Here is a 23,546-nt window from a genome sequence, read left to right as displayed (position 1 = left end):
AAAACAAACAAACAAAACACATTTATCTACATTTATCCTTGCAGACAGGGGTAACATTTCATATCAGCTGATGGGGTTCCCCCCTAAATTTTGCTTCCTCAAATCCAGCACTGGAGATCCTTTAATCCCACTGCAGAGCAGAGAATGCAGAAAACAGATATCCAGGCCACCAACTTGTATCGCTAAGAAACACCACCGATTTTGCTAAAAGCAATGAAATTGCGAGCAAGTTTGCTGGCCACGGGTGGCGTTCCTCTGGCAAGGGGCAGTTGCTGGGCTCCACGGCACCAGCGAGCCTCCACGTGCAGGAGGGAGGAAGCACCAAGAGCACTTGAGGGAAGCACCAGCTGTTTTATACACAGCTCTCCTGTAAGCTGCGGGCCCAAGACAACTTTGGGGATCACTGTCTACTTAATTCTCCTCTTCCAGGTCTGCAGGCAATCCATCCTGGCCACGCTGCTGAGCTGACTGGGGAGAGGGAAAAAGAAAATACTAAGGCTGCTCATCTGTTTTGCAAAGGCACCATTCTTCATATTCCCGAGGAAGCCAACAATTGGTTTTGTTGTAGAAATCGCGTGGGTTTTCAGAGGAAGAGAGGAGTCATGCACATGACAGCAATAAGCTTTCTTCGCATGCTTAACCTGGTAACTAAGTTAGCCCTCCCCAGGGAAAGCCTAATGTCAGCCACAGAAGGCCAAGGGGAACGTTCAGCTGCTCTATCTTTGGGCCATTAATGCTGGTCGTTAGGTCAAGGCTTCATCCGAAAACACCTACAGCTAAAACTCAAGCGTTTCTGCTAAAACTAAAAGTGGCATATTAAGTGCACCCTGTGGGTTTGGGGAATGTTTCCCAGTCAAACGACAACAAAAAAAAATCCTATTTTTTTCCTTACCGAGACAAGGAAAGAGCAGTCACTCTGCTGATAACCAACCATCTTAATAATATACAGAATATTAACAGCTAGAGTACAATAAAAGTGAGCCCTGACATTTTAATTTATCCTCTGAAATATTTCTTCTTTCAGTGGAATGACCCAATATTATTGGAGGTCTGAAATCTCTGGTTCTGGGAATGTACTGCCCACAATGTTTTACTGGCTTGATTTCAAATGAAAACAATTATAGTGTAGCGAGGATGTTACCACACAGACATAACACCATTAACTATTTTTGACTTCCAGTGTAAATTCAACCATTATGGGGTTTTAAAAATGTCCTCATTAAATTTTAATGATCTGTTTTAAGGGATTTTTTCCCCCCTATTAAAATTAAAACCAACTACGCTACATAGCTTTCTCAGTGTGGTGCATTACTCTAAGATTCAAATAAATCTGCAAATTGCAGATCAGTTAATAAAGAGAAACTATCTGGATTATTATAGGTGGGGCTGGTAGCAGTACCTGTTATTAATGTTGCCAAGCATTTCCCAGTAAAAGATGATGCTTTCAGTTCTTTAGAATGTTGCCAAATACCATCTGAATCAATTAAAAAAGTAAAGTTCAAAGGTAGACACACCTGGTTGCTTTTTTAAAAAAAAATTTCCCCACTCATGATAGGAGAAAGAGCAAAGAAAGAAAGGAAAAATCTCAGCTGAAGTGACTCAGCTGATTAAAGGATATGTTTCATTTGTATTAACTCCCCCATAAACCTCAATAATTTATTTTTCCATGAATTCAGGATTTCCTTGCTTTACAGCGAGCACTTGAAATTCTGCATGCAGAGGACTAGGGATGTTTATGTGAACATTTCCATGAAATTTGCCCCAAACTTGCCCAATTCATAAACTTTATGTAGATTAAAAAGGGGGAAAAAATACCCATGATTTACATATACTCAGGAGAGACTTGTGAGACTTTTGCTGCTAAAGCTTGTGAAAACCAACTTCACACAAGCATGCTCCATCCAGTGATGGGGCAGTGGTTTCCCCCCAGGTGCAGCCGCAACCTCAAGCTGGCTGCCTGGTATCCTCGCTCCCCAGCCCAGGCAATCCCACCTGCCTCGTGAGATTCACCTCTTTCCCACAGTCTCATCCACAGCTGCCCCAAGTGGAAACCACTATGAGACTGTCTAGAAGGAGGAACACAACATTTTTGAACTTTTTGTTTTCATCCCATTGTTCTACTGCCACTGCTAATGAGTAAACACCGTCCTGCAGCATGCAGGTGCTGCAATGACAGTATATATACTATATATTACATAGTCTCCCTGCCAGTGTCCGTATGTTTTTCTTCCAGTCCTGCCACAAAAATAGGAAATCTTGTTCTTCCACAGATTGCCAGCCATAGCGGAAAACTAAAATCATGGTAACACAGCATGCATTTAAAGTTACCTCTGAAAAGTGCCTTAATTTGGTAGTCTAAGAGAAGAACATGCTGCAAAAGCAGAATTTGTCCGAAGGACTACATTAGTCGTGTTACTTAAAGAGATGCTGCACTCAAGCTAACAATGGCATAACAGGTCAGCCTCAAAAATATGACAACAATACATAATTTATCAATCTGGAAACCTTATACTTGAAAGAAGCCTTAGTCTAACCTTTCCATCACTCCAATTGAATTGTAAGACCACCACTGTAACAAGACCACTTAGAAAACCACAGGGGTGGCCTTGATAATAATACACATATCATTGTTGAGGCACAGGAAACTAAACCAGATGGTTTTGCTGAAGAAAGCTCTTTTTTTGGCTTTGTAAAGCCTAAAAACACTAATAGGTCAAACACAAAAGTGGTGAAAAAGAAAGTTAAAGGAAAATTTATGCAAATAAGAAAAAAAAATCTTTTTACAGTTATATTCCCCTCACATAAAGAATGGCCGCAAGAAAGTAAAAAGGGGAAAATGGTGTTGGAGTTCTGAAACAGATCAGGATAGTTTTCTGAAAGGAAAAGGTCTAGCAGCAACACTTACAGTAGGCACTGCTGCTGGAAATCAACACCATATGACATGCGTTAGACAGAACACCTACGTACTGTAATTAAAACCCTCTCCTCGTTTTTATTCTTTAAATATGGAGACCATTCACGTCTACTGTAGTAAACTATGTTCTTTCTTGTTTAAACTCTTATGAGCAATCATACCAAACCGAAAGAGAAAAATATCACAACCATGCACCTCTTAAAGTACATGGATGGAAACGTTTTCACAAAATACATTTGTGGAAATTGAAAATAATTTCCTTTAACGTGGAGATTTGAATTTGTCTGATTCCAAAATCACCCATACGCAGAAACATACATGTATACACACATTCACACACATACATATAGGTTGTGTGTGCGTGTTTGTGTGTAAAGCATGTTTGAATTTTCTCGCTTATGCTGTAGTTATTTAAAATCACATTAATTTTACAGACATCAGTACTTCAGAAGGCTTATAAGCAAACCCCATAAAGGACATGTTTTGGTTTTGTTTTTCTGCAGAGCAGACATCCTCTACATAACTGAAATTAAGCTGATAGTGCGTTACTCTGCTGGGAATTGCAACTATTTCCAAGTCAAGAAGTCAAATCTAAACTACATGTGCTGAAAGAAATGTATTATACGCTCTTTTGTTGTGCATCCTTAGTTACCAAAATGTAAGCCTTTATTTGTCACTAAAAAAGCAAACACTTTCACTATCAGTTGTTCTAAAACATACTTTCTCTTCATAAGAGAAGCTTTGCCCATATTTGCAAAATCTGAAAGGAGATGTTTGAGAGTTATATCTACATTTTGCTGGTATCCAATCATGCTCTAACTGAAAACGAATCACCATTTAAATATCAACCCTGTTTGCATGGGACAATGGAGAAGAAATGTACACAGACGAGAAGTTCACTATCAGCTAATCATTTGTGACAGTTCATTTTGGTACTGCTCAGCAATAGCCTTTGAGAAAATATTTCAAGTCTTGAGTTTGCCAACCGAGTTCATAACTAGACCCAGAGAACTAAAAAAGTGGCAGGAAAAAACAGCTGGGATAGTCATTGTCTCTGATACTTACACCTGTAGAAAAGATGATGCTTCAGCAACTATCTGTCAAGAATTTTATGAATGTTGAATAGTTGTTCCAGACAAAGGAGCACAATCTATCAAGCTTTTCTACTAAATGTTCATACAAGCCCCACTCTCACAATTACTTCACCTAGATGGCAGTGATAAGATAATCAGTGCAGTGGATCGTCACATCAATCAGAGCAGACTGGATATCTTTTTAAGATCGATTTGGCTTAATTGAGCTATTAATTATCCCAGCTCAACCAAGCTGATGGAAAGAAAACATTCCCATTTTGACACACACAAAATACTCTTAACTACTTGGATGGCTCAAAAATTTTTACCCCTCATACTCAGAAAAGTCCAGCATTGAAAAACAAAGGAGATTTTAAAATTTTTTAAACTATTTAGAATTTTACTTTACTCTTGTGCATAAATTTTTATCTTTAAATGTACTTACAAACATACAAGGAATTCCCTACAACAGAAATGGTAACAGCTGCCTCCAAGGGTCAACCTCTATGTATTAGAATAATGAAGAAGAACAATCATGAAAGAGCAACCAGTTGATGCAAACTGGAGATCTGAACACAGATGACATCACAGTGCAGGTGACTAGATTTTACTGTCTCAATCTGAACATGCACAAATGGCTTAAGCAGTAAAAATGACTATGCAGTATCTTGTGCATTTTGATCATAAATAAAAGTACCAACCAGCACCAGTACCAACAAAAAATATAAATAGGATGGAAAGGCTCTGTTTGAACATTTTCTTAATGTTCTTGGTTGGACAGTACAGAAATAACTTACTACCTTATTTATAAACTATTCTCTGAATGCTATTTTTAATGATTTGAATATGAATTAATGAAAGCTGATTGCCATGTAATTGGAATATCAAATGGTTCCCGACTTCACAATGAATTTAAGCCCATGCTTAATTTTAAGCATTTGAGTAGACCGCTAAGTAAATGAACCAGAGCCAATTATGAGCCAATTATGAGTCCTCTTTAATTATTGCTTGAAACAGTGCCAAATTTCTATTGAAGGAAAAAGAAAATATTTCTGATCTGTACCAATGCTTAAAGGCTATTAAAACTATTACCTTTGCCTTCTTTTTTAAAATACTTTTGTGAAATATATATTGATAGATATACCTATAGTATTCATCAGTGCTACATCTATGACATCCTGCAATAATTAACAAGCATATACTATGCCAATATACTGGTGATTTGTTGGGCTCAGACACAGCTAAAACTGCAGTGGGACAGCAGTTCTCTTCATAGTATTTCTGCTCACTGGACAGCATGGAGGTGTGGGCAATGCAGTGGCAGATGACAACCTGAGCATCAGCAGATGACAAAATGAGGAGACTGAAGAAAAAAAGGCCTCACCTGTTGAACTCTAATGAAGATGAACATGCTCTTCTCCCAAAACCACTTTCCAATGTAGCTATGTCCTACTTTGTGGCTATTTCCTTACGATCTTGCAAATAAATGCACCTACTGCTTCCCCAACAACAACAACATTTTAGGGTTGCAGTTGCAGATATACTTTCAGGACCGTAGCAATTACAGTACTTAGCATGTAGGAAATAAAACACAAACAATCAGTGATGGACTAATGCACATTTTTTTAATGATCTAAGTTAAATGTTTGTGAGAACCTACACCTATATGAAAGACTCCTGGGTGAATATCTGAGGAAAAGAGTATGATGCCTTGTGTTTTGTAAATGCCACAGAAATGAGTCAGACTGTTAAGGCTTGCTATTGTACTAGCATTTGAAAATACCTGGCAGATGGTTTACTAGAACTTTCTGCAACAAATAAAAGGTATAAATTACCCTCACCAAACAAAACAGCACTCAGAAGATTCATATATCTTAAGTGCTGATACATTGTTTTTCCTCTTCCAATTCAGTGGCATTGATCGTCATCTATAACACCATCCCATGGGACTTGTGCTGGCTCACATTTAAGTAAAAATGGAGAAAGGGGAAGTAAGAGGCAGCAGCAATTTCTTCAGATATGTTAGCAGCTACTAACAGAATTTTAGGATAAAACCAATAACCTGCCCAAAAGTTTGCTGTCTACTCGGTTCTGTTTTGCTCTTTTCAAACGCTGAATGGAAACCTTCTTTGAGTGTTCTAAAAAAACACCAGTTTTTATTCAGCAGCACAATGCCACTGTACCTGATTCTCAGTTACTGAATATGGCAGTTTAAGTACTAGTTCATAAACCTAATCAAACCCAACTCTTCTCCTCTAATATGAACCTACTTTTAACTCCAAACTTCTGCTTCTGCTTTTTAATCACCAGACTTTCTCCACACCAATGCATACAGGATGTGATCTCTGCATGACGTTAATGAGAGTTTGGTCATCAGCTTTCATGGGATCAGGAATTGACCCATAATGTTTTACAAAACAACAAAAAGGAATGTATTTATGGCTTTATTATTATCCCAACTAAGAAAATACAGAGAAAGGAAAGACAGTATATGGTCTAGTCTATATGCACATGTGTTACTTGTATTAATATCAATGGGTTTTAAAAATACATATGGAGAGGATAAGATATATCCCTATGTGTTCAGCCATATGCTTAAGGAAGCTCCCCAAATGCTTGTAAATATGATCATACTTTCTAACACACTATGTATTTATTTGAACAACGTTAAATCTCTAAGCCCTACTTTCCAGCCCATTAAAGCCTCAAATAATTGTTTATTTCCAGTTTAAAGTTACTCTCTTTTTTAGCCATTAGAAGGATGTCTGTAAGCACATTTCCATGATATTTGGGGAATTAGAGAATTGATAATAACTCTCCCATTATCCAAAGGGGTATCTCTCTGGGAAGAGGAATAGTCAAGATGAACTATATTTTAGTGAGGAATTCTTTCCAGAAGGTTTTGGGACAGGCCCAAAACATGTTAACTGAAAGGTCTGGAATGCTACTTACACAACAAACATGTGTTCGTGTTGTAGACCTCGGACAACTACATTCCTTACGGAGGCCAAAGACTTTGAAAGCTAGTCATTTTTCTTGATAGACTTGTTCTTATTTTCTTTGTTTTTAAAGTTTTGGACACAGGACAAGGGTCTGACCCACTACGCACAAGAGTGTTATATTCTGAGTTTCCCATATGAAAGAGGTCACTAGATTTCATCTCACGATTTATGATTTGGTGCAAGCCATCTTTAAATGAGATAGCTTGAGATAGATTATGGAATATCCTATTCATTTTAGGAAGTTATGTTGATGTGGTTGCAACTGATCATTTTGTTTGGCTCATTTGTAGCTTCCTTTCAGCTGAACCTTGGTAAATGACTTTGTGAACACTCGGTTATAGTTTTATCAATTAAAAGATGATTGGGATGGTTTACTGGATTAACTACTTCAAAGAATGTTGAATCCACAAATATAAAGCAATTTTCATGGAGATGTAGTCAGGACATTTGTGTTTCTCTTGGTACATATAGTACCAATATGTACCATCTTACATGTAAATGCAGCGCAGAACCAAAAGCCAAGTTTACAGCCAGCTACTGAAAATCACCTACTTAGCTTACTTGGCACATTTCTTTTGATGCAAAGGCAATATGGCTACTTAGTGTTTTTTTTTAATATCACACAGAACAAAAATTTATGTTGTGGTATCCCCATTTCATTTTCTTGCTATTTCTTTTTGACCATAAACAAGATTTGGAAATTCAGCTTTTACTTGACTTTTTAAATCTCAAATTATGATAAAACTCAAAATCAGACTTTTCCTCCTTCCATAGTACTTCATACTTTGTAAAATAGAAAAACAAAACAAACAGTTGTCGTCTTTTTAAACTACATCAATGAATGTTGAAGCCAGATCCGGTTTCCCAGCAAGGAATTATTAAAAGACAGAAATAGTCTAATGACCACAGGAAATCTTTAAGCACCAAAATGGGGACAAAAGTCTCCTGGGGAAAAGACAATATTTCCTACATGGTCATTCATGTCTCCTTGTAATACAATACATGGGTATTGTCTGTCTGTCTGCTTAAGCAGATGCACAGAATAAAATTAGAAACAACTCCTGACTACAAAAACATTTCAAATGCTAGATGCAGGTATGCAGGTACATGCATGGCAATACTGACATCACTAGTATGCTGTGATGCTTTTTTTTTCTTTTAAATGCATAATGAGCTAGACCTTTGATCATTAATATAAACATCATTCTTGCCCCATTATAATAAAAGGCCACCAACCTCCAGCAGGATCTTTGACTTCAGGTCATATTGCATCTTGCTGCAATCTTAATATTGGTTATACAAATTGTCAAAACAATAGGAGAAATACTCTAAAATAGATACAGTTTATAGTCAGTCCCCTCCCCCAAGGAATTCAGTACAGGAATGTAAACCCAAAGATTTATTTTTTGTTCAGGTCATGCCTGGGGTAGACTGCTATGTAACTAAGCCCCCTAGACTGAAGTCAAGAGTTACACAAAGTTAACAGGCTTTTGTAGGCAAAAAAATCCTGAGATAGCCCTCCGTGGATCATGAACTGAGGTTACAGCATTATCCCCACCACAAAGATGATTCAGAACAAGGCATGTGGCCCACAGCTTACCTCAACGTAGTCCCTGGCATGGCCCCAGTCTCTCTTAGCATCTAGATTACCCAGGCTGAAACAATCCAGCTGTCCAAGGTGAATCTTTGCCACCGATCGGCTAATTTTTCGAGTAACGAAGTTAGCTCCTGGCATAGGAATAAAAGATAGCATCAGTATAATTGCACTTTGAAAAACTGGCCACAAGAAACATCTTGTTGCTCTGCCCATCACATTTTCTTTCAGTCTTCATTCATTCCCCTCATACTACCTAGACCCATGCCATCATTTATCGTTTGAGCGGGCTAAGACGCTTCCAGTGCAAGTGTCAAATTAGCTTCACTTTCACAGCAAACATCTTTCTTTGTGGGACTTCTAAGCATTCCTAATTTGCTGCCTCAATGTTCAGTCCAGGCATAAAGCCAAAGAAAATCATTTGGAATGTCAGTTCTTAAACACAAAATGCAAAAGGTTACATAAAGAAGACAGACATCTTAGACCACCCTCACGTTTTTGTTGTTGTTGTTGTTGTTGTTGTCATTTCTTTTTTCCATTTTATTTTAAGGAATGCATACTTCCAAATATGTTAGTTTAATAATTAAAAAAGAGAGTCTATCCAAAAAATTGTAACAGTTAATCACGCTCTACTCTTCCAGTTATTTGGGGTTCTTCATCCACTGATTTCAATGAGATTATGAAACTGTGATTTCACCTTTATCAAAGGCTGTGTATTATTTTTGTTATTATTAGTTTAATAATAATTTTTATTATTTATTTGTTCACTATATTTCATTGGAAATTTGTGCACCCATTTCTGCTCCCTCTAGAATTGTTTTAAATAATACTTGCTTTTAGTTATTTTCATAACCTGAATTTTAGATTATGACTGCTCTTTTTCTAAAATGTGGTCAACAGTTTCCTCAAAAGCAGAAGGATTTAAATTTAGACTGTGAGTGCAGGCTAAACAAGCCCAATGGCATTTGCACACTAATGGGCCACAAAAATTAAAATTACATGCCTTTTTAATAGCTAAAAAATACGATTGAGTGGTGACAGATGATACCTCATCCAAATGGAAAGCAGAAAAGTTAGTGAAAATGACTGCACTTGTAAAATGCTCTTAGCAAATTTAAAAAGACCCAAGTAGTGCAGCTTGTACATTCAATGCGTGTGGTTTTTTTTTTTTCCTTACAGAACTCTGCTCTTGAAATATTCATCTGAATATTTTCTGTTTCCTGTCAAAGAAATGCAAGCTGCTGCAAAATTACTAAATAATGTGAAGTGTGTGTTTCAGGCTCTAAGCTTTGCTGTAAAGTCATAACTATTACAGTACATTTTTGCATCATTTGACCCTGTCAAATGTAAAAAATAATGAAGAGTATAGTATACCTATCAACATCATATTAAATGAAGCAATTAATAAATTCAGAACTTATCACAGGATTAAGATAGAATTTTAATTTTCTGTCAACTGCTGAACTAATTAGGCATTTGGAATACATCGTCGTTTTGTGCTTGTTTTTTAAAGGATGAAAATAAAAATAACTCATATTCCCTGAAAAAGTGTTTATATAAGAGGAAGTTTACAAAATAGAATGATTTGCACAAGTTCATAAATAAAAATATTCTCGGGAGTCTTTTTTAATCAATGTTTCTCAATAATTAGACAAATGAGAGTCACCTGGCAAGATAAAAGCCCAAGGCATTCTTTCAGACTGCATTCTGCATACTCAGTAGGAGAAATATAATTATCCCAGAGATAAACCAGTGTAAACCACAGGACCAATACTACGATTCTGCTATTGCAATCCCTGAAAGAAAGTTCCCCTGTTCCTGGCTGGACAAGCTTGCAGCAGGAGTGGAATTCTGGCTGAAGAGCAACCAGTGAAAGAATCTCTTTGGTTAGTCTGGCTGGAACTTCTCCAAGGATTTTTTCCTCAATTTTTTTTTTATGTTACCGAAGTGTTTTAAGGTCTTCATACAGATTATTACTAATTAATTTAAAATAGATTGAACCTATTACACAAACTGATTCACAGTAGCTCTGAAGTTTCTTAACCTTCTGCACTGAAATAATTTCAGTTATTATTAATATTTGTTAAACAATTGGAGAAGCTTTTTTTTTTTTTATGGATAAAGTATGTGGCTTTATGTTCCAGACTGCAACCGAGTAACAAGCAACCCTATCAGCTTTCAACGCTACATTCCCATTTGCAGTAAAAGCAGTGAGAGTTCTAATCATCATCTGCATTAAAGCAAGTTTTTTACTGTCAACCTCCACAAATAATGAACATCAGCTTCCATTTTGGAGCAGTCACTTGCTGAACACAAAAAAGAAGTATATTAGGTAATGTGTGAGAGAACTATGAAACCAACTTAACTTGAAATGTATAAAAGAACAATGCTTGTGCATGGAAAAAGAGACTCGCCTGGCACAACGCAACAAATACTAATAATTGCGGTCTTCTCGCAGAGTCACTGATAACTGGAGAGAAACTATCTTTAAAGATCTTCTCCAAGCAAAATCAGGATACACCTCAAAATGCAGAAATTAAGACAGGGCATCAAGAGTGAAAAAATGAAAACCCTTATTTTCCAGAAATGTTCCAGTAAGGGTTCTTGGAAGTGCTCTAGCATCAAAGCTGTAGAAGAAAACTCTACTACTGTTCATTTTGAAACACGTGACTTTTTCTTGCAACCAAGGACTGAATGGCACATTTCAAAAAATATTTAAATTTTATGGTTCATAAATGAAGTTTAAATACCAATTCTCTTCAAACACAGTATCTTAAAATATCCTATTACACTTCATGTTTGATCCCATGCCATTAAATGAACATCATGACTAGAACTTAAGCTGATGCCCACTGGAGTCATACAGAATAGTTAAGGCTGTGTCAGCATTTCCATTATAAAGCCCTCTCCTAGGGGTTTGCAATCAGGCTATAAAATCTTGCTTTGGCTTGAAACTTGGCAGACGTAATGTCTCTATCCTCAGGAATGACTATCAGAAGATCTATGTGGATTTCTACAGATACCCTTATATAACTGAATACAAAGTATTTTATTGTCTCAATATAATGTCTTATATGTCTCAATATATTTTGAGACACTGAAATGGTTATCTTCCTTCTTCTCAGGAGGTATCGAAGACTTAATTTAAATGTTGAACCTCCATGAGCATTTTCCTCCACAGAATGGCAAGTTGGTAACAGTAAGAGTATCAAGAGAGCTGCTGCTGTGTGAATCACTTCATCCTTCAGGTTCATTTTCATCAGCTCTGGATGATATATCAGCTAAAATGCAGTTACAGCTCCGTAAGGTCTACATTCTTATGCTACTACCACCATCACTTAGTGAGAAAACTTACTTCTACTGCTGGTGAAGAGAGAGATCAGAGTCCCACATTTGTCCCCTGGCTTTGGACCACTTCCTCAATTCAGAGAGGCTTTGTATTCACTGCTCACACCTCACAGGAATAAACCTTCACATCTGTATTAAACGCATGATGCATTTTGACTTGTTCAAACACTTCCTCAAAGTGTGTGAAGCTGCCACTGCTCTGGGAGTTCGCTATCCTACAGTAACCACGCCAAGAGTCATTCTTGTTCCCTCAGTAGGGCTAAGCTGCCTTGCATAGCTATCCTCGTTACCTAGGCTGAAAATACATCCAAACCACGATGGGCCAAATTGTGTTGCATCACACTGCTACTGACAGCACTGGAATTACTGGAGTGCCACGGCAAAGGTCTGGCCAGGCATGGCAAAGGTCTCTTTGGTATGTCCTCACGTTTTGGCAGTTCCTCAGTTGAAGACTGCCTTACATGATTTTACATTTTAAAGAGGCCTTAAATATGAGTTTTCATGATATTAACAGCTTTTCAAGAACCTTGGGCATTAGCTTAGGTTTGTTTTCAAAACCCAAGCCCTCCCTCTGAGACCATTAGCATCCCAATAGGAAGCATAAGGTCTGATTTACAAACTCTATTTATCCTAGGCATGATTCTAAGCAAGGATTCCTCATTAAGCAGACCTAATCTGTAAAACACATACCCTGTCAGCAAACCATTATAAGAACAATACTGCAATAAGAAGAAATAGCAGAGGTATAAAGCAATAGCTTGGGCTCTCCAGCTCACGCCTGTCACCTGCCTGGCTCAGGGTTGCTCATCCCTCTAAGATGGATGCTGATTACACCTGGCAAAGACACAGCTTTGAAAGCTGGGCACACATTTAAAACCAATGCCTTAGGAAGCACAACCTCAGTGCACCTACAGTTCCAAGGCTGGGTGCCCCAAGAGAAAAAAAAAATCCATCTCCCTCCACCAGTACACCTCATTCCCTTTATCAGCACTGGTATTCACCCTTCCTGTATCTATCAGGGAACTGATGTTTTCCTCAAGATTCAGGGGTTTGTAAGAAGCAGGCAAATGGATGAATCAGCTTGAAGAGCTGCTGTTACAGTAACTGTTGCTGTTTTGTTTGTTTCTCCAACAACCATAACTTTCCCATCTCTCAAAGCTTAATACAAAATCCAACAGATGACAAACTACTGTCTAAGAAAGACTGCTGTGTATAACACTGGTTATACCATGTTTAAGAAATATCCATAATTAATCCATGTCATGGAATAACAATCTAATAACATTTAATAGCAGTATTTATCAGCTGAGACGCAGTACTAGAACAGTTTATCAAGTTTCCATAACATCTTTTTCTTCATTTTGCATAAAATATTAAAGTTTTCTGTCTCTAAAGTGCTGGCACAAGAAAAAGGGGATTTTTTTTTCTCTCCTAGTTTCTACAGTTCTGGCATAGACTCTAGTGGGAGCCCAACATGTTCAAACACATTGTGTACCTGGTGCTTCTACTAACCCAGAGGAACATATTTCTTTTAGCATATATGTTGTAAATGATACATTTAATGAGATCATTAAAATGTTTTGATTGCCTGAAAATCCACACTGCTCATAATTTCCATTCTATTAGAAGCTTTTCCATTTTTTGTGGCAAGCTGAAATTAAAAAGCAAAGTAGCACCCAGTTTTTCTCAGAAGTCCAGAGACTCCTTTAGTTTGTACTGATGAAAATCAGCATGAACTATTCTGAAATTAATGGAGTTACGTTAAAGTAAACCAGATGAAAAATCAAATTACATATCTTTAAATTAACCTTCTAGTTTTGAGGTTTAAATGGAATTTTCAACTGTATCTTAATTGAAACAACTGATAGAGTAAAGCAGCTGCTTAGTAGATGTTAAACACAAACTAAAGCATTTGAATTGTCAATCCACTCTCAATTTACAATAGCAAATTGTTCACCTACCAACAAAAACTATACTAAGGTAAAAATCACTGTTTGGAAACAAAGGAAACATCAATGTTAATGGTGATTTTTTCCTTCCCAGCTAATATCCTACTAACTCTACACAGAAAAATTGCCTACATTTGAATGAGCTTGCCAGAAAGTCTGCAATCAGATTTTTGCAAAATGAAATATATACGAAATGAGGGTAAAATGATTCATAAGCAACTCATTGTAAAGTCATGCACTGCATGGGAAACATCTTCCTGATCTGAGTGATAAATCATTTTATTTCCTGAAACATGAGATATAGAGCTTTAATCCTAACATTTTAATCCTGTATAGCATAGCTGGAAATATGCTTCATCATAACTTTTCTAATCTCCTTCTCTGTCCTTTAAAATTGTAATATCTTCTTATGATAGTGTATTTCTCAGATTTTTAATACATATATAAAAAGTAGCATATCTCACACATTTTCAGTATACATACCCCTAACTATTTTTCAATGGACACACGGGATCTCTAAATACAGAAAAAAAAGTTACTGATAATAGGCTTGTTTTTACAAGTTATTCTTTATCTATCCTCTTAGGAATAATCATGTAACAATAAAATTCACAGATCACAGACTGAAAGCAACTGTACAATAACAAAATTGTTCCTCCTTATCAAGAGATTCTCATTTGGTGTTTCTTTAGTATGTGTGATTTCAAGAAAATGAAGTGGCACTCATACTAGTAAATTTGGGAACAAAGACATTCTTTAATATATTGACAGACATTTTTAACTTTCTAATGCCAAAAGTAAAATGTGTTAATATAGGAAAGAGAGTTCGTTTGTCCCTACTTCCCATTTGCACCATCCTTTTTCAATTGGAATTCCTTGCACAATGGCAAATGTCCTACCATTATTTGAAAAAATGGGAGACTGAGGCAGAAAGGTAAAGGTGTGCACAGGTAGGAAGCATCATCAGCAGGAGTGCAACACACAGGAAAGCCCTGCTCTTCCAACCCAAGAGCACACTCAGGACATTTGGACTGATGAGGGCAACAGGGGGTCATATGAACTTGCCATAAAGGCAACAGAAATTAATGGCTTTCATAATCGGAGGAGAAAATAAGAGTCATTTATCTTGTGAGGAAAGACAAAGTACAGAAACTGGGAGGGAATGCAGAAAGAAGGGAAGACTTTCCTTTTTCCCAGAGGGCAGAAAGATAGCGTGAAGCCTACCTGGAGGGGACAACTAGCAGGCACTATAACAGAGGGGCATGGACGTGGGGCGAGAGATGTACTGATGGCCATGAAAGGATGAGAGTCAGACATGACGCTTGTCACTAGGTCTCCCCACAGCAAAAGCTACATTCCTCAGTGATTTAGTACAGCCAACCGTCCATGCTGGGACCTGTCAGCGGAGCTTTAAAGTCTCCACAACTGTTTTGCATACAAACAGATATATGTTTCCACCTCTGCACAGAACAATGACAGGGTGATTCCTATGACTTCACAGCAGTTTTCTGAAGTGACTATGAAAAAATGACATTTAATTAGCAGTCAATTTGCATGTGTAATGTGGAACACAAAGCTATTAGATTTCACATTAAAAGGGACCTTATTCAGGGATTAAATACACGCATCAGATTATCACATGGGCTTGTTAAAAGGATATGGTGACAAACCAGCAATAATAGCTGGGCACAGAAGTGTTATTTTAGTATATTTCCTCCATATAATTTTTCTTAAATTAAAATATTTTCCCCTCAGGAACTGTACACTGAACAGGAAAAGGTGAGGCATCAAAGATTCTTATAAAGGAAAAACCAAACATTAATACTGAAAACAATATGTAAAAGTGTTATTTCTGTTCCCAAGTTTATGCTCCTACTGGCACTTACATAAACAGCAGTGTTTTGCTTACAGAAAACTTAACCTTTTGCTCCAAACTATTCACTTTGATTTCTTAATCACAGTTCATACGCACTACATCTTAAAACAAAGGTAAGTGTATTTAGCCATTCTGATTTGTTCACTCATTTGAGATGTACCTTTTAAATTGTACAGCTAATATTTTTGAATTAACCCATTCGTTTAAGTTGTCAAAGAATTCGACAAGTCCTTGCATGTATGAGCTATGGGCATGCATGAGTGTGCTTGCCCATCAGCACGGTCTATTATGCTGTTTAGGCGTGTGTAAACAATTGGAGTTAACCAAATTCTTTGCTGATCTGGGGCTACAATAGCTAGAAATGGTTTCAACCAAAAGGAAAATCCAGCCTTTGTACAAAACTGGAATATCATGCAGTCTAAGGCAGCTTGCACAAAAACCTGATTTTAACTCAGCTTGTTAAATAGCCAAAGTTTGGACATCTGTGCCCTCTAAATTTAACACCCTTTCTCCTCCTTTCTCTCTTTCCCCTCCTCCATGCTCCCAGCAACCAGTAGCACATCAAAAAAAGTGTTGTTCGATGGCTCAAGCTGAGACATTCAGCCTTTACCCTAGCACTCCCTTGAGAAGAAGCAGGCAAGGCTTTTAATCTTACCTGGTGACACATGACTGACTAATACGGTTTCTTGGACCTTCTGACCTTTGAGGGACTAAGTCTGGTTGGTCCCTCAGCCTCTCCAGGTGGCTGGGACATTAGCTTATGGTGGGTTACTGTATAATCAAGGTTTTGCACAGGTCTTGTGTGTCTCTCTGTACACCCACAATAGTGCCAGCTTTTAATGTGCAAATTTCCAAGTGTAAAATGTGTCGTTTCACCTCAAGTCAGGGGTAAAAAAAAAACTTTCATGTTCTTCTACAAAAGATAAAAGAGACTGTAATAAGAGCTAGCTTTAAAACAAATCACAGTGTCATATAACTTCGCTGAGTCAGTGCTTATGTATTTTTGTGGAGAGAGAAAAATGGGCTAGCTACAGACAAATAACTTAGTTGAAACTTTGCTTCCCACACAAACTAATATACAGTCCTGGACAGGTTGGACACTTGGACAAACTTGAGATATTCTAAAATCCAAGTACTCCCCTTTTGAGCTTTGTTGCTCAAGCTTTTTTTTTTTTTTTTCCTTAGGGCTTTCTTCTGAATAGCTTTGTGACAGTGCTAGTCCTCAAGGCACCCTGTAGAAAGCCCTTTGTGCATTATTTGGTAAATATGTCTCAATTGTCATAAACCACCCTTTGCTACAGGTGTCCTGGAGCAGCCAAGAGGGGGTCCTGAAACACTGTCAAACTGTACTGGCAGGGAGCTGTGAAGAGCCATGGGCAAAGAGCTCACCCAGAAGTAACAAGGGACTAGGGAGAGCTGGAGGGGAGGCGAGAAAGAAATCTAAGCTCCTGCAAATGCAGGAAATGTATTTTTTTTCTAGTACTTGAAGAGCACACGTAAAATACAAGGCACTACATTTCCTTCCATTTTCTGTGTTATGAATAATTGGACACTCAGCTACGGTGCAGTGAGAAGTACATCTCTAACACCACTGATGATCCCAAGAATTCAATGCATAAATCGTGCTTGTCTGCAATTATCATTACAAGGATGAGTTGTTGCTCCAGCTACAGATACCCCTTCAGACTCACAACAGATGTGTTACCAGGAATGCTGGCATGACTCTCTCAGTGCTTTCAGCTCACCCTGCCTGCCCCAGCTGCCCCGTTTTCCTCAGCTCTGCTTCTGCACAGGGACAAGTGGGGTGCTGAGAACAGAGCAGGACAGCACTGGAAGGCATGATCTTGGACAAAACCAAAGCAACACTCCTCAAAAGCAGGATTTTAACAATGAACCTCCTTGAAATGCACTTCAAAGTAGTTGTGCAGAGAAAACACCCACATCTTAAAGTAACCCCCAAACCTATCAGGGTAAGAAGAGAGTGGGAAGGAAGTGCAGAGACAAGTTGACAAGATATCAGGAAGAGTAAAAGCCAACAAAACAGCATGGTCCTTCTGCTCCTGAAAAACCTGGACATGTTTGGCCAAGCTGCATTGACCTCCTGCATTCAGAGAGCCAATGAAAACATCATTTCACCTAGCTGCAGCTGCTGCCATTTGCCTAAACTTACCATAAAAAGTTTTGTCCTTATTTCAGAGCAGGCCACGATCACTCTCAGGGGACTGTGGAGTTAAGCAAGGGCCCACAACTTCCACATCCAAAACCTGAATGGAAAACGTGACCAGGCAGAAGGGCAGCTCTCCCACATGAGAAGATACGTCAGGAGGTTGCATAAAAGCCATTGTTGCAAGCGAACCCTCACTCTGGGACAAATCCCAGGAATAAAGTTAATTTTCATTTTTAATTGAAAGACACTGAGGTGAATAAATAAGACAAATTTTAACTGAGAAAGTTACTTGAATGTAGGAAAACAGTACCATTAGAGCAGCTGTTTAAAATGTACATGCATTTCAATGAATATTCGCTTTTTCTGACTTTGTCACTGAAATCGAATCCCACTCTTGCACATTCTTTCCACGTGGGAAAAATGTATTTTTAGTGTAATTAATTCTTAAATTAAAGATAAATATGCGGCTATATATATAGATAACCCAGTTTCCTACTAAGATGAAGTAAATGCAGGAGATGCACTTCTACTAAGTGCAATTTCACTGAGATTAGATTACTGAAGTTTACAAATAGGAACCCAAACTTAATATATTATTCCACCATAAACACATCCAATTACCATGATAATTTTGCATAAGAAACCAGAAAACAGAGCAGAAATCAGCTGTACAAAACATTTGGAAAGCAATTAAATAACAAGGGTGTCTAAACAAAATGTCCATTCCATTTTCCAAAGTTCAACTTTTTATGCTCACTGCTCTTTTAATATCAGTATTTTTAAGAACACGTCTTCCTTTGTGGACTCCTGAAATTCATTGTTATCCTGTTTTTGTGATATTTCCCATTTAAGTTAGTTTACACTTCCTCTAGGAACAGAAGAGGCAGTCGGATCACCTGCTGTTCTGAGATGCTTATAATACTTAAGCACAATGGGGTGAAACCAGGACAGAAAGTTAGCCCAATTCTGGATTTCCTGGCTTTGTATTTTTAGTGGGACCTTTCACATAATTTTAGCAACCCCATAGGTAGCTGTGCATGCTCTCTGAAACTCTCACATGCACATACAAAAACTCTGTGCATGTTCAGGAAGAAAGTCGTAAATTCTAGCACTAAATATTCTAGCACTACGTGTGTGAGTGTTGTTTTTGAAAGTACAATAATACAGTTTCACAAAATACCTCTGGATTAATTATATATTGTATTTTTTTTCCTAATAAGATTGTGCCCTGTGCAGGTGCAGGATTTGCTCTGGGAGCAGAAACTACTGTCTTGTGAGGAATGAAGCAGGAGTCCTATGGAGTCTGAAGCTCAGCAAAGTAAAGAACTGCAGAAAAAGTAGTTATGGATTCACAGCTCGATCTATTAATGCTGCTATGGAAAAATGATTTATACCTTAGTTTCTGAACGGGTGCTCAGCAATTCACTGCGTACTCATTTAATCGCTGCATCAGACTCCTCTGTGTACTTGATTACAAAGCACTCAGTTTTATTCTTAACATCAACCAAAAAATAAATGCAGATACTAATCTTTTTTTCACATCTTATTTTCTCACCTGAAAAAAGTGGATAAAATACCAATATTTTACAGGAATCTCACAAAACTAAGTATCTTAGTATTTCTGAAACAACAGGAGAAAAGGACCCTGGAAGAGTCAAAAAGGGGTGAAATCATTCTCCGTGCATCGCCTGAAGGGTGCCATGAATGGGGCACAGAGCAAGTTTGTTGTCAAAGAACTGCTTTCTTGCCCTTTTGCCCCAAATATTGAACATCTAGTCATTCAGGTGCGAAATATTCATCCTGTGCAAGTAATAACAAAGAGGAAGCCCACGGGGGGCGGGGGGGGGGGGAGTGCAAATAACAGCCTTATCAGACCCCACAGGTACAAGTTTGAATTAAGTTTGTGGAAACTCATTCACTCATTACACAATTTTTGAGCTAAGCAAGTTTGGAATATTCCCTTCTCCCCCTTCATAGTCCTCAGGATGTGTTCATATTTACCTCATTGCTTATGCTCACACAAATGTCTTTGGATGATGAAAAAAACCAACTTCTGTGGTAACAGACACAGCCTTCTTAAATTTCCAGCTGCAGTCTAGAACCCAGTTTCAAAACTATACAAAAATGAGTTTTAAAGCAGTTCCCAAGTGTACACAGAGAAGTTTGTCTCTCAAAGGACAGTTTATAGAGGGCCTCGAGGAGCAGGGAGGGAAATTGCTGAAATTTAACCCTGAACCCCATGTGAACCCAGGGATCGGGACTGCATATTTTCCACCGTCCTGCCATCTGCTGCTTCACTGCACATGGTAATCTTTGGCAACCCCACTGAGAGCTGCCTGGGCTATGGCTCTGTTCAGACAGGGTGTAGAAAGAAAAGACACTGAGAATGTCATGGCTGGCTGACCAGACTACTGAGATCAGAGGGATTATGCCTCATTTGCTCACCAAGCCCTGCCAAAAGCAACACCATTTAACTGCAGGTACTCAAAACCCAAAAGGCATGTTTAAAGGAATTCTAGGCTTAAAAAGAGGACCATTCATAACATGCATTTGTTGGGGATACTGTAGCTACCACCTTTTGGCAATTATTCATGAGAGTTTTTTTAAAGAACGTTTACAATGCCCAGCATTTCAGGTAAAAGAGGTATATGGTAGAAAGTATCATATCTTACTTACAGGACAGATGGACCTGGAAGATGACTCAGGCTTAATAGCCCAGCAAACAGAGAGAAAACATAGCTGTTATTTTAAAACAGCTACAGTCTGTTTATCTCCAGGCTGTGAAATGCTGCACAGTATGGGAGTGTGAGGGTCTGGTACTTCTATGCATAACCCTCATATGTCATGTCATGACAAGGGACCTCCCTTGAGCCAGAGCCAAATCTACATTTGTTCCCCAGAGCACCCCCATATGCTCTGAATGAAGCAGGCAAAGAATCAGCTTTCAGAAACTGGCTTCCCCTGACCACATACTTCTGGACACGGGCCTCAACCCTCTCGGTGACAAAGTACCTAATGCTTACCCATGGAATTTACTGACTATTTCAAAATGATGACTGTAAAAGCTAGGGAATATTCAGTGTCTCAATAGTAGCGTCTCAAAACTGCTAAGCAATAGTGTAGTGTCTCAAAACTGCTAAGGAGTATTTCTAAAAGAGTCTTAGACCTGCAGGAAAGTTACTGTAGGATACAGAATTCCTGCAGGAGGTAGAATCAAATAATGCTGACACCAACCGCATGTTATTAAGGTATCTTGCCCCATCCCCTCTGCTCCTGCCAGAAGCACTAGAAATGAAGATGTAATTATGTATGTGTCTACAACAACATCCCGCCCTATTTCTTCACTCAAATGCTGATTTTGGAAATGGCAGTGCCTTCTCTCATCTCTGCTTGGGAAAACAGTCAAAAGCACTTCAGTAAGATAAGCTTCTCTTGGGGCTGCAGAGCTATGGTTGGCAGATGTCAGAGTTGACAAATGTTCTTCTAATTGCAAAGGGACACTACAAAATTGTCCTCTGACTTGGAATAGACAGCCGCTGTCACCCTTTCTTCTTCCCTGCTGCTCTACTGCCTCCACTCTGTCTGCCTCACAGGGAGATCGGAAAAGAGACAGAAAAAGCCACATAAGAGAGGAGGAACAGACGTCTCTTTCCCAGCTCCAGCTGTGTTGGAGCCAATAGGCTCCGTTGTTTTGATGATTCCGGGACCTGTAAGTCTCATTTCATCCCTGCTCGACAGAAGTACAAAGCCAAGGTGAAAACGGCTTGCAAACTTACTGGGGGAACTTCTGATCCTGAAGCCGTTCCCCTCCTAGAAATGGCCCTTTTCTCTCAGACCTGGAATCAAATAATCTCCACCCCAACCTCATGGTAGTAGGCTCTGCGCCTGTGTAACCTTCATGGGTCACAAGGGAGTTTTGCTAGCACTAAGCTTTGTAAACAAAAGGCAAGGCAGGAGCAATTTGTTAAAATCGGTAAGGCAAAGATCAAACTTGCTTTTTGCAGTGTTTTTCTTTTGATACGAATGCATACCTTGAAAAGAAAATGTTTGAAGTAGAAAGCTTCCCATTAATATTCACAGCTTAAACTGCTTCTTTGCTGGGCTCCACTGAATCAGAGCTCCACTCCTGCTCTCTTTCTTGACTCATAGCCTCAGTGACAGTCAAGAAGCCAGGCAGAGCCACTTCATAAAATGTACTAAATGAAGCAACTTTTAATAACAACACGGGCTGGCAGGTAGCCATGTTAAAGAAGGAAAGACCTATTAAGAATGTCCTGCAGCACTGAAGTCTCTGTTGTTCTCATTACTGTAAAGGAAGAAAATCTCTTTAAATGCTTTTGATTCAAATGATCACTTGACAGAAACGACGGACAAGACAAATGGCTGTAAAACAAGGCAATTGGATTTCCTACTGCTACAATATCTTACTTGGCTCCCATGACACAATTTCTCTGTTATTCTCCCTTGCCATGGTAAAGTAAACTTACAGGCTACCCAGAAAACAGATTAGTATAATCAGTCCTTTATAAATTATATCCCTTCACTCAAGGAAAGCAAATAACTTTGCCTCCTCTATAATAACTGTTTCTAATACTTCATTTATTCTTTAAATTGTTTATAAAACACTTCAACAAAGGTCAAGACGAGAGGGCAACAATAACCATAGATTAAGGAGACTCTCTAAGTATTTTGCGCCTGTGAGTAAACACTTTGGCAATTGTTATGATACAAGATAGATCTACTAAAAAAATCGGTTCTATTTATGATTTTCTGGACCATACATATCATGCCATCAGAGAGAGATTCCTCATCTTTTCCACAGCTAATTTAAATTCAAATTTTAGCAGCTGCATAGTTGTTTCATGTCACATGCCTCAGGCAAATGATAGATTTAATCACGGTGTCCCCCCCAGAAGAAATCTAGAGGAATAGTGAAGAAGATCTTCTCATGAAGTTTTCCCCAAATCTTGAAGAACTAGAGGCTTTCCTCCTCGATGATGAGCATGTTTACCTTAAAGCCCATGGAATCAGTACGGGGCAGAACTAGGCCATAACAGCAGGGCCACAAAGGACAGGCATGTTTTCACACCTACATCCAAAAGCATCACCAGCAGGTTGAAGGAAGCGATTCCTCCTCCTCCTCTTCGACATTGGTGAGACCACATCTCACCAGCACTGGAATACAGGGTCAAGTTTGGGTGTAGCCACTACAAGACAAATTTGAAAATACTGGAGAGAGCCTCTGGGGAGGACCACCAGCAGGGTCAGGGGCTGGAGCGCAGGGCACGCAGGAGAGGCTGAAGGAAAGGGACTCGATCAGCCTTAAAGAGCCCAGGATTGCCACCTGTAGGTGCCTAATAGGAGGCTGTAGAGAAGATGGAGCCAGTCTCCTCTGAGGAAGCTACTGCACATCTGTGCTAGAGGCAATGGACACAGCTTGCAACACAGGAAATTCTCTTTAGATATGAAGCACCTTACATTTTCTATGGTGAAGATGGCTAAGCATTGGAACGGGATGGGTGAACAACAGGCTGGGGAACTCCATCCTTGAAGTTATTTGAAACTCGACTAGACAAGGCCTTGAGCAACCTCATTCAACTCTGAAGCTAACCCTGCTTTGAGT

At 38.7% G+C, this 23,546-nt stretch overlaps 1 protein-coding gene across 3 annotated transcripts in view; it reads right to left on the bottom strand.

Annotated features, from left to right (window-relative positions):
* GMDS (GDP-mannose 4,6-dehydratase) overlaps positions 1 to 23,546 on the bottom strand; it is a 412,629-nt gene that overhangs the window by 217,102 nt on the left and 171,981 nt on the right. For all 3 annotated transcript variants that reach the window (XM_035552672.2, XM_035552674.2, XM_035552675.2), the window contains one exon: positions 8,590 to 8,717. In XM_035552672.2, the coding sequence (XP_035408565.1) occupies positions 8,590 to 8,717 (128 nt within the window). The remainder of the gene's footprint in view (positions 1 to 8,589; positions 8,718 to 23,546) is intronic.

This window comes from Cygnus atratus, chromosome 2 (genome assembly GCF_013377495.2).
Source record: "Cygnus atratus isolate AKBS03 ecotype Queensland, Australia chromosome 2, CAtr_DNAZoo_HiC_assembly, whole genome shotgun sequence".
NCBI classification, from domain to species: domain Eukaryota; kingdom Metazoa; phylum Chordata; class Aves; order Anseriformes; family Anatidae; genus Cygnus; species Cygnus atratus.
Note: the sequence above shows the minus strand (reverse complement) of the source record. Positions and strands in the feature narration are given on the sequence as shown.